The sequence below is a fragment of the Prionailurus viverrinus genome, chromosome A1 (assembly GCF_022837055.1).
Source record: "Prionailurus viverrinus isolate Anna chromosome A1, UM_Priviv_1.0, whole genome shotgun sequence".
Lineage (NCBI taxonomy): Eukaryota > Metazoa > Chordata > Mammalia > Carnivora > Felidae > Prionailurus > Prionailurus viverrinus.
In genome coordinates this window covers 119524320-119538520 of record NC_062561.1, presented here as the reverse complement: position 1 = coordinate 119538520, position 14201 = coordinate 119524320, and the positions used below count along the sequence as shown (strand labels likewise).

At 43.2% G+C, this 14201-nt stretch overlaps 1 protein-coding gene across 7 annotated transcripts in view; it reads right to left on the bottom strand.

Moving 5' to 3' along the window:
- Positions 1–14201, bottom strand: part of ARHGAP26 (Rho GTPase activating protein 26) — a 427184-nt gene that overhangs the window by 13567 nt on the left and 399416 nt on the right. The window contains exons 21-23 of one of the 7 annotated variants that reach the window (XM_047860227.1): positions 6640–6750; positions 6475–6504; positions 692–783 (exon numbers count right to left, since the gene is read on the bottom strand). In XM_047860227.1, the coding sequence (XP_047716183.1) occupies positions 692–783; positions 6475–6504; positions 6640–6750 (233 nt within the window). Of the gene's footprint in view, positions 1–691; positions 5103–6474; positions 6751–14201 lie in introns of those variants that run through there. The other 6 variants (XR_007152434.1, XM_047860241.1, XM_047860210.1 and 3 more) reach the window with 6 other exon arrangements.

Below are 14201 nucleotides of genomic sequence, written 5' to 3'. Positions count from 1 at the left end.
CGGTGCAGGTGCCACGAATCCAGTTTCACACCAGGACACCTGAGCAGGACAGCTGGCAGTCTGCAGAGAGATGTGACTTAGAGAGTCTACTCTACACTTCCCAACAGTTTGGGGGAGGGCACGCAGGGCTGCAGCAGGGCTCATTGACACAGAGGTCCCCGGGTACCCTGCCATCTCAGAGACGAGCCTCACCTCCTCTGGAGGGTAAATGCCACTGAACCCAATGAGAAATTCTGTATGTCAGTCTCTGCCCTGAGCTGACTACTTACAAGACTCCTGTTCTCTGCTCTGTTATCTTCTACCCTCTGTACAGCCCCCAGACTCTCAAAGTCACTGCCAAGTTGCTGGGCTGAGTCCTGTGCAGGTACAATCCACTTTTAACGTCCAAAACACTTCCATGAGGTTGCCTCCGTCAAAGTGAAGGCTTCAGTACACTGTCCTCTCTTGACAATGCCTCTGCAAGTCCTGCTGCTTCTTGCGTATTTTGGGAAGAGACCCCAGGGAGCGTGCGCACGCACACACACACACACACACACACACACACACACACACACCCTTTTTTTCAGTCTTACCCATTCAATGAGACTGTCATTTTTTTTTTAGGTAGGAACTTTGAAAACTGCAGTTATTTATTAGCTTCCCCCCTCCCCCCGCCGCCGCCCAGATCTGTGCAAAGGGATGAGAAACTCACCATTGTCGAAGACTGTGCCTGCTGTGAACGAGAGTTCTGAGTCATGTTCAGCTTTGCAGGCATATAAGGCTTTTGCCTTCCGGAACGGTGTGCTGTGTGAAAACAGGAGTTTATTTAGCAGTATTTTTAAACCATCTGAAAGCCCCAGATATTTAATCTCTCTTCTTCCCCTTCCCTGCAAGCCACCTAGTTATCTCTTGTGGCAACAGCCTGACAAGACAGCCAGATGGCAAAACATGAGGCGGAAGAGTTGCAAAGGTCACGAGAGAAAAATGAGAATTATTCAGAGAAAAGCTGTAAGCCCCGAGAAACCACACGCCTTGTGGGGTCACCTCTGTGCCACGTTAAAACTCTGCCTAGGTGTCAGGACACCTGAATGGTGGGAGTGCAGGCTGGGACCCATTTTTGGAGCAGGAGTAGTTTGGGAAAAGGGTGGTGGGGAAAGGGCTTCCTACTTGCTCTGGAGAACACTCCCAAAAGACCTTGTTGAAAATTGGCAATGCTCAGTGAGTCAAAAAGCAGAAATTCTAACTAAGCCATTTTTCGGCTCTAGGCTATGGGCTGACATTCGCTCTCCCAGATGTTACTTATTTCTCTCATTGGGCTGGTGGAGCAGGATTCCAGAGGTGGAACTCCCCGACCCCCGGGGTAGGGCAGGGAACAGACAAGGTGTGTGTGTGAGCAGTTACGTGAACGTGTGTGGGGAGTGTGGAGAGGAAGAAGGGGGAGGGAACATGACATATATACGTGCATCAAAGTCACCGGGAAACTCTTAACAAATGCAGATATCTGGATTCTATACCAACCTGCAGATACAAATATAGTCATCAGTATTTTTGAAAAGCTCTTCAAGTGACTCTAGTGTGCAAGAGAGCTGAGAACCACGGTTCCAGAACAGGGGTTGGCAAACTCTTGCTGTAAATGGCCTAGCAGTAAATATTCTGGTCTTTGTGGGCTGTATGGTCTCTGTTGCAATTACTCAGCTTTGCCTTGTGTCATAAAAACAGCCATGGACATTGTGTAAATGAATTCGTATGGCTGCGTTCCATCAAAATTTTACTTAGAAAAAATAGGTGGTAGGTTGGATTTGACTGAAGGGCCATGGATTCCTAATTCGTGTTCTGAAGAGTAAATTTTAAGAAGTGATAAATCCTATTACCACCTATCAATCTTTGCTTTGATATCCAGTAGTTCCAAATGATCAATGGACTTTTCAAGGGTCATAATAGGAATGACACTTAACAGTCAAAGTTAGCTCTTTATTTGCTAAAAGTAATCTCTTCTATCTCTAAGACCTCTGAAGAAGCACATTTAGGGGCTCCGGGGCAGAATAACAAAAGAACAAGTAGGTCCTCTGGGTTAAGCAACTATTCCAGGGATATAGTATTTACTTTAGCTACATTTGACTAACAGAAAGCCTCCAGGAGTCAGTGGAGCCAAACACCCTGGGGCACACTGATTTCTAGTGGCCAAATGAGGTTTAGCTGAGGAAGGGCTGGTCTCAGGTAAGCCCAGACAACATCAGAAGAGGCAGAGGTCTTGGGTCATCACGGAATTGGTACTTCTGAGTCACCAAATCCATCCTCCCTTTGGAAAAGAGGAGCCATGGATGGATGGACACCTACACTAGGACTAGGCATCTAGAACTTCTAGTCTTGGCTCCATGAAAACTGAAGGAGATAGCTTAAAAGGTCTGCTGTGCACAAGGATCAGAATAAATGAGTATCCAGAATTTGTTGCTAGGCACAGTTTACTGTTCTTCTTCCTGGCCTTCTAGTAGCCCAGAGATGGCAGCCAGGTGGGAGAAAATTGGGAAATGGGGAGAAAATGAAGTGGGTCTATGTGGAATGAAGGAAAGAAGAGCCATCATAATTCATTAGTTTCAACTGGAAAACAGCTCTTCTGGGATAATTGTCATTAAAGTCAGAATGGAGTCTGGGACAAGGGGCATATTCTGTGATCTAAGTGAACCAAGTATGCATATTGTCAGCAAGGGCCAAACATCCACTGTGCAACTTTCCATGGAGGGGAAAAATGTTTGTTTTGGTCTTTGTTTTTGAGGCAGTGGGAGCTGAGAGGAGGAGTTGCCTGGTTGTAGAAAGTGATAAAACAGCCCAAACCCCATATTGGCAGGCAAGGAGAGCCAGGGAAGTGGAAGGAGAATCTGGTTGACATTAGCCAGAGTCACTATCCCTTAAGGACAGGGCAACAGGAGGTGGGTGAAGAAAATCAAAGGCGAGGGAAAGATCATCTGAGGCAAGGCTCTTCCAGGGGATTCTCATAGAGGTTACTTATTAACCTCATTAAATAAAGGGAATGGGACAAAATGGGCAAACCAGGGAAGCCAACTGGGGTAATCTGGCAGAAGGGAGCAGAGGGAATGGTCTCGTGATGAAGATTATTATTCAAAAGGAATAAATTTTCCACTAATGTTAAGCTTTGGGAACTGAATAAAGTGACAATGCAATAACCCATTAAAAATAAAAACAAAGATCAAGAAAGGGCCTTGCTTTTTTCTGAGATTAACAGTTGACTGACCATTTAGGAGAGGGTCTTTTCTCCTGAGATGTCCTCCCACTGCTGTCCCTGGGACTAGGGCCACCAAATAAAGGATAAGACACCCAGTTAAAAAACAACTTCAGATCAGTGGGAAATGCTCTTTTTAGTCTAAGTATGTCCCAAATAGTACATGGGACATACTTATCATAAGAAACAGCATTTGCTGTTTACCTATAATTCAAACATAATTGGATATTCTGTATTTTCATTTTATTTGCAAAACATTTGCCAAATCTGGCATCTCTATCAGGGGGCAACTCTTATCTTTTTAAAAGCTGGTCAGCCCAACCAGTCCAGTGTCCTATGCCATATTCACTGTCAAAAGCCCCAGCAGTTTGCTTTAGGTAGAGTTCCTACCAAAACAGATCCAGTTGGCAGGAGGTTGTGTTTGTAGGCTTTGGCTCTAACTAAAAAAATAAAAACTCCCCACCAAGCACCTTTGGCTCTTGAGCTCCCCGTTCCCTGCGGTGCATCTCAACATTGGACACAGAGAGCCTGAGGTGTGTTCAGCTGCTCCTGTAACAGCGCCCTTCAGACCTCAGCTGGCCTTCAAGGGCATGAACAAGTTTGGAACCTTCTGCTAGTTCATTTTTAATTTTCGCCTCTGAGCATGGCACAAGGCCAGGAAAGCACTCAGAGGAGCTTCCCTCAAATGCCCTTGCAAACCTTGCAAAATGACAAGCCACTCTCCATCAGATGACACTACAGGGAGGTGGGACCAGCTAGACTGGCAGGATGCAATAGCTTGATCATTTAGGCACAACTGCCAGAGGCTACTGTGTAAGTGGAAGTTATGGTTTAGGCACTAGAGATTTTGTAGGGGTGACAGGAAAGGGAAGTGGGAAGGGAATATGCCTCCAGTACCCTTCCTCTGCTGTGCTGTCAAAGGCCTTTTCCTTCCTGAGCTTCAAATTATATGCCTGGTGGAGGGGAGAGGGAGCCACTTCCAGAGGAGACATTAAACAGAAGTTCATGGGACCACTTATTACATCTAATTAAGTAGTTATTTACCAAGGGAAGGAAATCTGAAGCTTCACACTATGGAGGTGGGTGTGGGGGAAAGGCCCCCAATGGACCTGAATGATAGGTGTGCACCCTCATTTCTTGGCTGCATACTGCAATGGCAACTAGGGGATTTCAACCCTCTTGGCTAGTTCTGATGGGCTAGCTCCCAGTAGGGTCTCTATCAGTGCTCACCTCGGCACACATACTTAGCTCAGTGCCAGTCAATTCCAAGCCCTAGTGGGCCTTTCCTCTTTGAAAATGGCAGCTTCCTCAAGTGTTGTGGATTAAGATTGTCCAGATGGTGCTACTTTAATGGTGGCCAGAGTGGGCAGTGCTGAATAACCATGACCCCAAACACATCACGGTAGCAGATCCTATTGCCAATCTTGAAATACTTTGGGAGATGGAGAGGAGTAGCTAAAGAAAAATACCTGGAAAATATGTTGGGTGATGGCAAGGAGTACAGAGGAACAGATATTGGACAGGCAACAGGCTGTTTCCCGAAACTCAGAGACACAAAAAGTGGACACTCCTAAAGCAGAGAATATGCCCACATTTTTAGCCAAATGATTCTATCATCCTGAGTCCCCCAGCCCATTCTGTTTAAAGGACCAATGTTTTCAAGGTTTTACTCCCCTTTGATCAAAACGAAGGAAGCATATTCTCCTAGTGACTGGGCCTATCCTATAAGTAGGGAGGCATATTGGAAGGTGACTGCCCCAGGTCTCTATAGTTTGCTCTGGTTCAGGTCTTCATGGAGCAATCAGGCATCTAACCAGAAAGGTTAGATCCATGCCATATCTCGTGTCCTAGAAAGTTAACGTCTCCCCAAGTCCCCAGAATATGTCTAAGAAATAATGAGAAAATAACTTAAGTTTCAGGAAAATATGATCTGAATTTTAACCTTATTCCCAGGGTGAGGGTAACAGAGTATATGGAAAAGCTATCCTTCCCACCTTCCAGTGCAAAGCTAGATAGAAAACCAAGAACAGCAGGCCAGGCTCCGGGGCTGGGAGTCGCATGGAACCTTAGGTTTGGGGGCACCCGTATGTTTGGAGGAAAGAGTGCCGGGTTGAGGACAAGAAGTCCTCTGGATGGGTGCTCATCCAGTCATGTGACTACGTAGTCACCTCCCTGTGCCTTAGTTTTCTTTCTCTGTAAGAGGTTTCAGGCCATTTCTCCTCGCATCCTCAGATGGGGATAGCATGAAATAATAGATTGGCAAGTACATGGAGGAAAAGAAACATATACATCTGTATATATAAATAGCATGGGTTTTCTTTTTTTTTTTAAAGTGAGGCTAAGTGTTGTCAATTGTTTAAGCCTCTCTGCTGGACCCACCCCTCCAGGAAAAAAAACAGATATGAGAAAAAAGATGGACAAGAAAATACTGCCAAGGCTCCAAATGCTTATGACGCTATGTAAGTAGGCTCTACATTTTGGTTGTCTGCAACCAGAGACTAAGTTTGAGAGAGATATAGGCTTAGGATCTACATATCAGAGAGATCCCACAGGATCCTTATTCACTGAATCTTTTCCTGGATTTAAATAGCTTCTTTTCTCTAGAGAAGTATAAAGAATGAAGTCTGGATATTCTCAAACCAGGGAAGAGGAACTAGATCAACCCTCAGAAAGAGGTATTGCCTCTTCCCATGAACACTAAGGGTCCATGAGGCATGGAGATCCGAGCAGGCTGGGAGCATGCAGAGGGCAAGAGGCAGCCCTCGACGATTTAAAGAGCAATCACTTCCTATCTCCATCCTTTACTCTGTGTTACCTGCGTCTCTCTCCCACTTCTCTGGTCTCAGCAGCTAGGTGTCACTGCTCATGGCCAATGGTCCAACCCCACAAATAAAAGTTGCCTTATGCTACCCGATAAACATAAGGGAAGAAAAGGCCAGTAAGTGTCTCAGCACTGTTCCCTCTAATATTATCTTATACCAAAGCACAGAGAGCCCATGATTCTGAGAACCATCCAAACAGGAGGCCGTTGAGGAGGCACTCTTTCCCCAAACTCCAGGCATCACGGATTAATTCAGAAACTGGAGGAAGGGTTCAGAAAGGCGTGGAAAATGCCATGCTGGTTCATGCACATGGTCCCTCCCAGCTTCAGTCTCTTAGGCTGGAATCAGAGGAGGGTAGAGGCTAGTCCCCCCCACCACTGTCCCTGACCGGCTTTGGATAAACAGGAATGGATTGGTCATCATCCGTGATTTTACCTGGAGTCTTCACGAACCGCTTCTTCTGGCCTGTCAAAAAGCAAGTGCAGGTTTGGATGGCGGGGAACAAAGTTGACGAGGAGGCTGAACACTGCATGAAGAGAGGACCAAGCCAATGAGAGAACAACGGCAGCAACAGAAAACCAAACAAACCCTGCAACAGACCTGATGGGGGATGAGTCGCTGGACGTGGATGAGGTGGGCATAGGGCTGGATGGCGCCGAGAACATGGGCCAAGATGGCGAGAGGGGTGAAGTTGGGCTTGGATTCGGGGGGCTGCAAGACAGAACAACCAGAAAACTTGTCAGCACACAGGGAAACCACAATGGGAGCACGAGGTTCATGGGAGGCCAAATGATGGGGAGCTAGAGCAGAAGAGGGGCACCGAAGCCCAGGCTGTGTCATCAGCGCCAAGTCACAGGTCTCCAGACCTCTGCATCTTCCAAGCAGCGGCTCTTCTGCCGTTCCTTGGAGCATTACTGTGTCTCTCTGACCTGCAGAAATTCTTTCTAGGTCACAGGAGCATCTTCAGTGGTGTCCACTGTGCCCTTGCCCCCTGGTGGAAGACGCCCTAGGCCCACGTACATGAGCTCCCACTCAGACCCTAGCACCAGCCTGTCTGGGGCGGGACAAGCTTCTCAGAGGCCTTCAGCCTCCACTGCTATGTGAGTGGTTTTAAAGTTGTGTCTCAGGAAAAATGACCATTTTTCTGGGCCACACGGGCCATTCAGCCAGGAAACAATTTCCTGTTTACATTTTTTAACTAAATGGGCTGTGTGCCACCAGAGACTTGGAAATCCACTGCATCAGAAAAACGATAGCACATGGAAGATGGGTCTGGACACACACCTCTCAGGAGAGGACATGTGATTTTAGGCGGCTCTGCAGTCCCCCTGGGGTTTGCTTTCCAGGCGTGCTCTCTCTTTTCATGGATTTTGGGAATTTTGAAGCTCTAAGAAAAAGCCCCAGAAGGAAGGCAATGAAAACCTTAGGAACTGAGACCTTCAATCTGTCATTTTGTTCTTTGATGGGCAGCTGATCAAAAGCTTGGAGAGGAAATATTAAAATTACTAAAATACAGCTTGTGGATTTTAACTGGTCATGCTAGCTAGCCCTTTGACTTATTTCCACAAATTACACAAACAAACAAACAAACACACAGCTTTAGCAACTCTGTAAAATCGCATTAAGTCACAGAGAGCGCAAAGACCAATGACTGAGAAAACAATGTGGAGATCACCCAGCCACAACACCACCTGCAGTAATGAGCCTCAGCCAACTGCTGGAATGTTCAGTCCAAGCACTTCAGAGAGGTGAAAATGACAGCAATCCAATTCCACTGGAACAGACTTTCTAAACATAGTGGGATTTAGCAAGAATGCAGAAATGTCCTACTTAATGGGCCATTCTCAATTTAGGCATGTGGCCCAATAATGGTCCTAAGTACCTAGGGTTGCAACATACATTCTCATGGAAATACACAGTAAAAATTCATCACATGAGCTCACCAGAAATCCACAGACTCCTTGAATGAAACATTTATTTGATGCCATGATATGCATTATATTTCTAGAATATAAATTCCCCAAGGGCAGGGATTTTTGTCCATTTTATTTACTGTTCTACCTCCAATGCCTAAAATAGTGCCTGTGAGTATTCAAGAAATAATTACTGAGTGAGTACATTAATAAATCTCATTTAACTTACTCAACAAGCCAAGAGGCACAATACAATTCCTATTTTACAGATGTGGAAACTTGGGCCAATTTGAGGCTTGCCTGTAAGTGACAGGGCTGAGGTTCAGACCCCAATCCCCTGGCTTTAAGCCCTGGGTTCTGGCCACCACAGTGTACAGCCTCTGGGGTAGCAGGACTTATTATGTTCCTTTATGCTATGCCAAGCTTCTTTATAGACCCAGCCATAGCACTAGAAGCCTTCTTAACCACTGATTTATGAGTTTCCTTTAGATGCCTGCCACATTTGCAAAGGAAAATGGAAATGGAGCAACAGATTCAATAAGACTCAACACATTGTAAATTCCCCAATTCTGCCTCCAGTCTTCTCTTTGGTAGATTCACATAGCAGATGGAATTCATATAATGCAAGAGATTAAATTTGAAGAGTATGGCTTGTTTCTCTTTTTCTCAATTAATCCGGCAAAAACAAGTTACTGAGCACACAGCACAATCAAATACAACAAATGGAATACAACTTAGCACCTGCCAAGGTCCTTAACTTCAAGAGTTCACGATGTATTTGACAAGATGGGATAGGCTTAAAAACAACTCTACTATAACACAGTAAGATTTGTCAGCTGAGGGATAAGTTACTATCTTGTCAGTTTAATACCTGTTCCCACTTCACTCTGTCTCGAGTCCTGGGAAAAAGTGTGGCCTCCTTTTGACTGTCTAGTCCTCACTTTCTTCTATAGTTACAGCTGGTAAGTAAGCAAGGCCTTGCCTTCTCAGGCCTCTTCCCACAACACTCCTCCCTCGGTAATGACCTAGTAGGCAAGGCCTGGCCATGACTTCTAAACTGCAACCAAACCCAGGAACCCGAGCTCTGACCAGGAACAATTTCCAGGTTCAAGAGAGCAAGCAGCCCAGGCCCAGAGGCCTGCACTCATCTGTTCTCTGGTTAGTGGTCAGCACAGGACAATTAAAAAGTTCTTAAGACTTTTTTGTTTGTTTTCTTTTTTTGTTTTCAGTGGCTTTTATATGGAGGAAACACCTCCAGCTTCCTATCTCATTTGTACAAGAATTATGCCTTTGGCTAAAGGCATCGTTAGGGACATACTCTATGAACACAATGTGGGTTCTGAATGTTTTTTCACATCCTTGCATATCCAAGTGGTTCTTGGCCAGTAGTACATGGCTGAAATTATCTGGGGGTGTGGCTGGAATGCAGGGTGTTTGAAACCATTACAAGAACTTACTCTTCAATCCCCCTGTCAATTACTATAGTACAGACTACCATTTTTACAGCTAACAGAATTTCATTTGTTTGCTTCTGTTTTACTCATAGCAACATTTATTTATTTGCTATAAAATGACCACAATTTAAAATTTATGACTACTGTATTTTAGCATAACAATAGAATGCACACTCCATAGTACTCTGATTTTTTAAACTACTGATGGAATTACGCTGTTTGCTTATTTGTGTTTCAGAATCATGTCAATAAAACTCATGATCTCAACAATGCTATAGAACATTTATTTATGTATATGTATAGAATGATGGATGCCGGGGCGCCTGAGTGGCTCAGTCAATTAAGCATCCAACTTTGACTCAGGTCATGATCTTGCGGTTTGTGAGTTCGAGCCCCGCATCAGTCTCTGGGCTGACCCCTCAGAGCCTGGAACCTGTTTCGGATTCTGTGTCTCCCTCTCTCTCCGCCCTTCCCCCACTCACTCTGTCTCTCTCTCTGTCTCTCTCTCTCTCAAAAATAAACATTAAAAAAATTTATATAATGATGGATGCCTAGAGCAAAAGAATATCAATAATATATAAGTATTCCTCCAAGAAGCAGACAGCACATGATATTTTAGTGTGAGACATCTCAGAGAACATATACATGGGAAATACGATGCCCAGAGATAATGATAATGGCCAAGATTTTCTGCATAATTGTACATACCCCTTTCACTGCACAAGTGTCTGGCTACATTTACTGAAAAATGACAACAGCAGGCAAAAAATCTCACCCCTAAAAAACCTAAACAAAACACACAAACAACAAATGGTCAGTTTTGCTATTGGCTCTGAAGCTTCTATCAAATTCTCACTTTTCCCACTGAGGCCAAAAATAACAAATTACTGACATTAGGATAGGAGAAAATAATTTTACAACTACAATCTTAGCAGGTGAGTCCCTAAGTCCTCTCTATTACCCTCACAGTCAAGCTGGGAGTATCTGCACATTTTTCACTCCTGGGGTTCCCTCCATTAAGGCCCAACTGTAGCAATGACAAGAGCTGAAACTTTAGCTTGGAAGGAACATTTGCTGGTCTAGTTTGGATTCAACTGGAAAGCTTGCATCGGCTTTAGTTAGCTGGTCCACGGTGTCCTCAAAAGGAGTGACAGAGTTCCAGTAAGTCCTGTTGACACTCACTGGACAGTGAAGAAAGAATAGATTAGGAAGATAAGGCTCAAAGGCCTGGCAGCATGTTGGGTTGTGGCAGGTAGTTCAAGTCCACTGTGTGGCATTATCATCAGCTTGACACCCTCCAGTGGTGACTCACTTGAATGATGGAACGTCTGGTGTACCAGCCAGGGCATGCTTGCCTAGTGACTATGGACAGGGCTGCTCCCAATGTCATTATGGATGTGGCAGACCCAGTCGGGTCTCTACTCTATGGCTATTAAAACCCGAACCAGTACAAGAAGAACAGTAAGGTGACCATTCAGAAGAAAATGATCTTTTTAAAATTCTGATACTCAAAATCACAGATGGCCTTGTAGAAAATTGGCCAACACCAAAGACCAAGAAAAAGCAATAAAATCGTAATTTGTACCACTAACAGTCACTGTGACTATCTTGGCATATCTCCTTATTTTGGGGGGGGGTGGGGTGGGGGAATACTACTACACACATAGTAGCCTGTTGTTGTTTTTTCACTTAATAAAACATTTTCGAATGTCATTAAATAGCCTTTGCTATCATATTCTTAAAATGGCTACAGACTATTCTCTTGTATGGTATACCCTGATTTATGCAACCTTTCCTTATTGTGTATATTCAGATCATTATCCCCCTGTAGCTATTATAAATAGTAGTGCAACTTACATCCTTGTTGAGGATCATTGACTGTATTTGTTTCCTTAGCATAAATTCTTGGAAGTTAAATTAGTGGGTCAAAGGCTAGAAGTCTTTTTTTAAGGGAGCTGATACAAACTAGCAAATAGCTTTGGAGAAGAGTTCTGCTGAATTGCATTCCCACCAATAGTGCATGGGGGGGGGATGCCCCTTCCCTCTCACTATTGCCCCACCAACATGGAGCATCATCATTAAAAAAAATTAGATAGCCTTTTCCCCCCCATTTGGAAAAGGTTACCTTGGGCTCTCTTCTTTCCTAGTATTTCCAGGGACCTTAAAAATGAATACAATTCCCTCCTCTTGTTCCATCTGGAAGCAATGTTTAACTTTCCAAAGGGCATTCTGCCAAGAAGGCAGTGTAGGGAAGGACACAGGCAGATAGAGAAGTGAAACCTGAGGAGTTAGAGCCCTGGTCACATGGTGTGGCTCACCGTAGAAACACTGGGAGTGGTGGACGGTCAGCCTGTCCCAGAACTCTCTAAGACAGGACTAGACGTACACAAGAGTATCCAGACAGTCTTCTGCCAGGTGTACTATGAAGAAGTCAAAACAATGGCATTTGCTCCTCTCTGCCAGGCACTGGATTGTGATCTACAGCCCTGGTTCCCAGTCAAGGATCTCGGGCCTGGGTGAGGTCCGTGAGATCACTGGCCCAGGGCTGACTTTCATATGCCATCACCCCTCCCTTCCCAGTTAGGTCTAGAATAGGAAGGTTCTATTAAATCCAAGGGGGACTCCTTGTCTTCCCCTCTCCCCCTCTTCCTCCTATAATGAAAAGAGAAAATTCCATGGAAACCTGTAAAATCCTATTTAATCTAATCCCAAACCATTGAGTTCTTCTTCCATGGAAAATATTCCCTTATGTATTGATTTAAGGCACCATAAAAAAAAAGAAAAAAGAAAAAAGAAAAAAGAAAAAGAAGGGAAATCAAATGTTAGTCAAGAAGAGAGGGCCAAAAGGAATACTGAGAAACTGGATAGTGAATTACAGCAAGTGACACAAAAATGATTTTCATTTGTAAAAAATTGACTACATATTCTTTTGCGTCTGCTGAAGCTTTTACAACACAGAAATCCTACATATGTCCCAACCTCCCGAATTTTTTCAGTATGTGCTTCACAACCTAACAAGAGGAAAATGCCACATGCCCCGGAGTCACACCATTCTGTATTCTTTTGACTTTTACCAGCATGCCTAGTGTTTACAGATTCTTGCCCTCAGCTAGTACATTTTAATGTACATCTTTGTTCCGGCAATGACAGAGTCCTGATTCTTATTTTAAATGAGACAAAATGGTGCAATTCCCTTAAGGCCTTAGAAATTATATGCAATTACTTTTAAAATAGTTCTTAAATAATTTGCTTTTAAAATAGTTCAATTTATCTACAGTGTAGTGGTTCTGTTTATTGACTTTCAAAAACATTTCTGAAGTATACATTTCAAGCAGATTTTAAACTCAGATGAAGTATACATTTCAAGCAGATTTTAAACTCAGTGGAATGACAAATAATTCCATGATTTAAACAAAATTCATAATCTTAGGATAGGGCATCTGTCATCCTGAAGGTTCTCCAAGTCAATAATTTGAAATGTTTCATGTAGAATAATACAGAAATATGAGGCAGATGGGAAAACTCTGGATTGGAAGTAAAGATGTCTGGACAAAGGTCCCCCAGTTCAATTGCTCAAAGGACAGAAAAAAAATCTCAAGGGACAGGATGAGCAAGGACAGTTAAAAGCACCAAATGTCTTCACGGTGCTCTATGGTACACAATACTGGATAAGCATAGCATTCTTTTCTGTTAAACCTGAGTGCAGCCCTATAGGCTTTTTCGATACCACATTTCAGGTGCATAAAAATTGGTTCTTATAATTTACTCTCTTTCAACTAGAAAAAAGGTCACAACTTATGAAGTTATTTGTAAAGGTAGGTTGAAGCATTTGGGGGCACTACCAAGAACGTGCAGTATATGGTAACATGTGCTGTTTCAAAAGATTTAAATAGTTGTCAAGAAATATCCAAACCTCCTGACTATCTTAAATTGAGTGCATACAATTGTCATTCTCTATATAATGAAGACATTCCCAAAGCAAACGTATTCTTTTAAAAAGGGAAGGAAACCAACAGTACTGCCAGGTTCAATCTTCTACTGTCCTGAGGCATAACTTACGGCCACCATTCTAATGCTAGGGAGGTTCAAACACTCTTCTTAAAAGAAATCTGCAAGCAAGAAACTTTACCTCAGGGGATTGAGAATGGGAAACTAGGTACACAGGCATGGATTTGACATTCACTTTTTAATTTTATTTACAGCGTTTTAATTTTTTTTATCATGAGTCTGTATTATTTTGTATTAGTGGAAAGCACTCGTCATTAAATGATGTTGGTTTAAATGGGTATCTATATGGAAAAAGTAACACTTAACTTCTCCTTCATATCATACCTAACAAATAAATGATTTCTAGGCAGATTATAGATCTGAATGCTCAAGGCAAACAATAAAGGAATAACTGGGAACGTGAGGTTGGAACGTTATCCAACAGGGAATAAAAAGCACTAATCTTAAGGAAAACATATATATCTGACTACATTAAAATTAATAAATTTTACTTATCAAAAGACAACATTAAAAGAGAGTAAAAAGACAGCCTACAATATATAAACAGAGCACTCATAACCAGACTATACAAAGAACTCCTAATGATCAGAAGGAAAAAGACAACCAAGTAGGAGATGGGCAAGCAACTTGAACAGGGACTTAAGAAGAGAAAATGCAAAAGAACAAGTAAGTGCTTAACCTTGCTGTAGTACAGGAAATGTAGATTAAAACCATAATGAAGTAATTCTGCGCAAATACCAGAGTGACTAAACAGCTAACATCAAAATGCTGAAAATGCCAAGTGTTT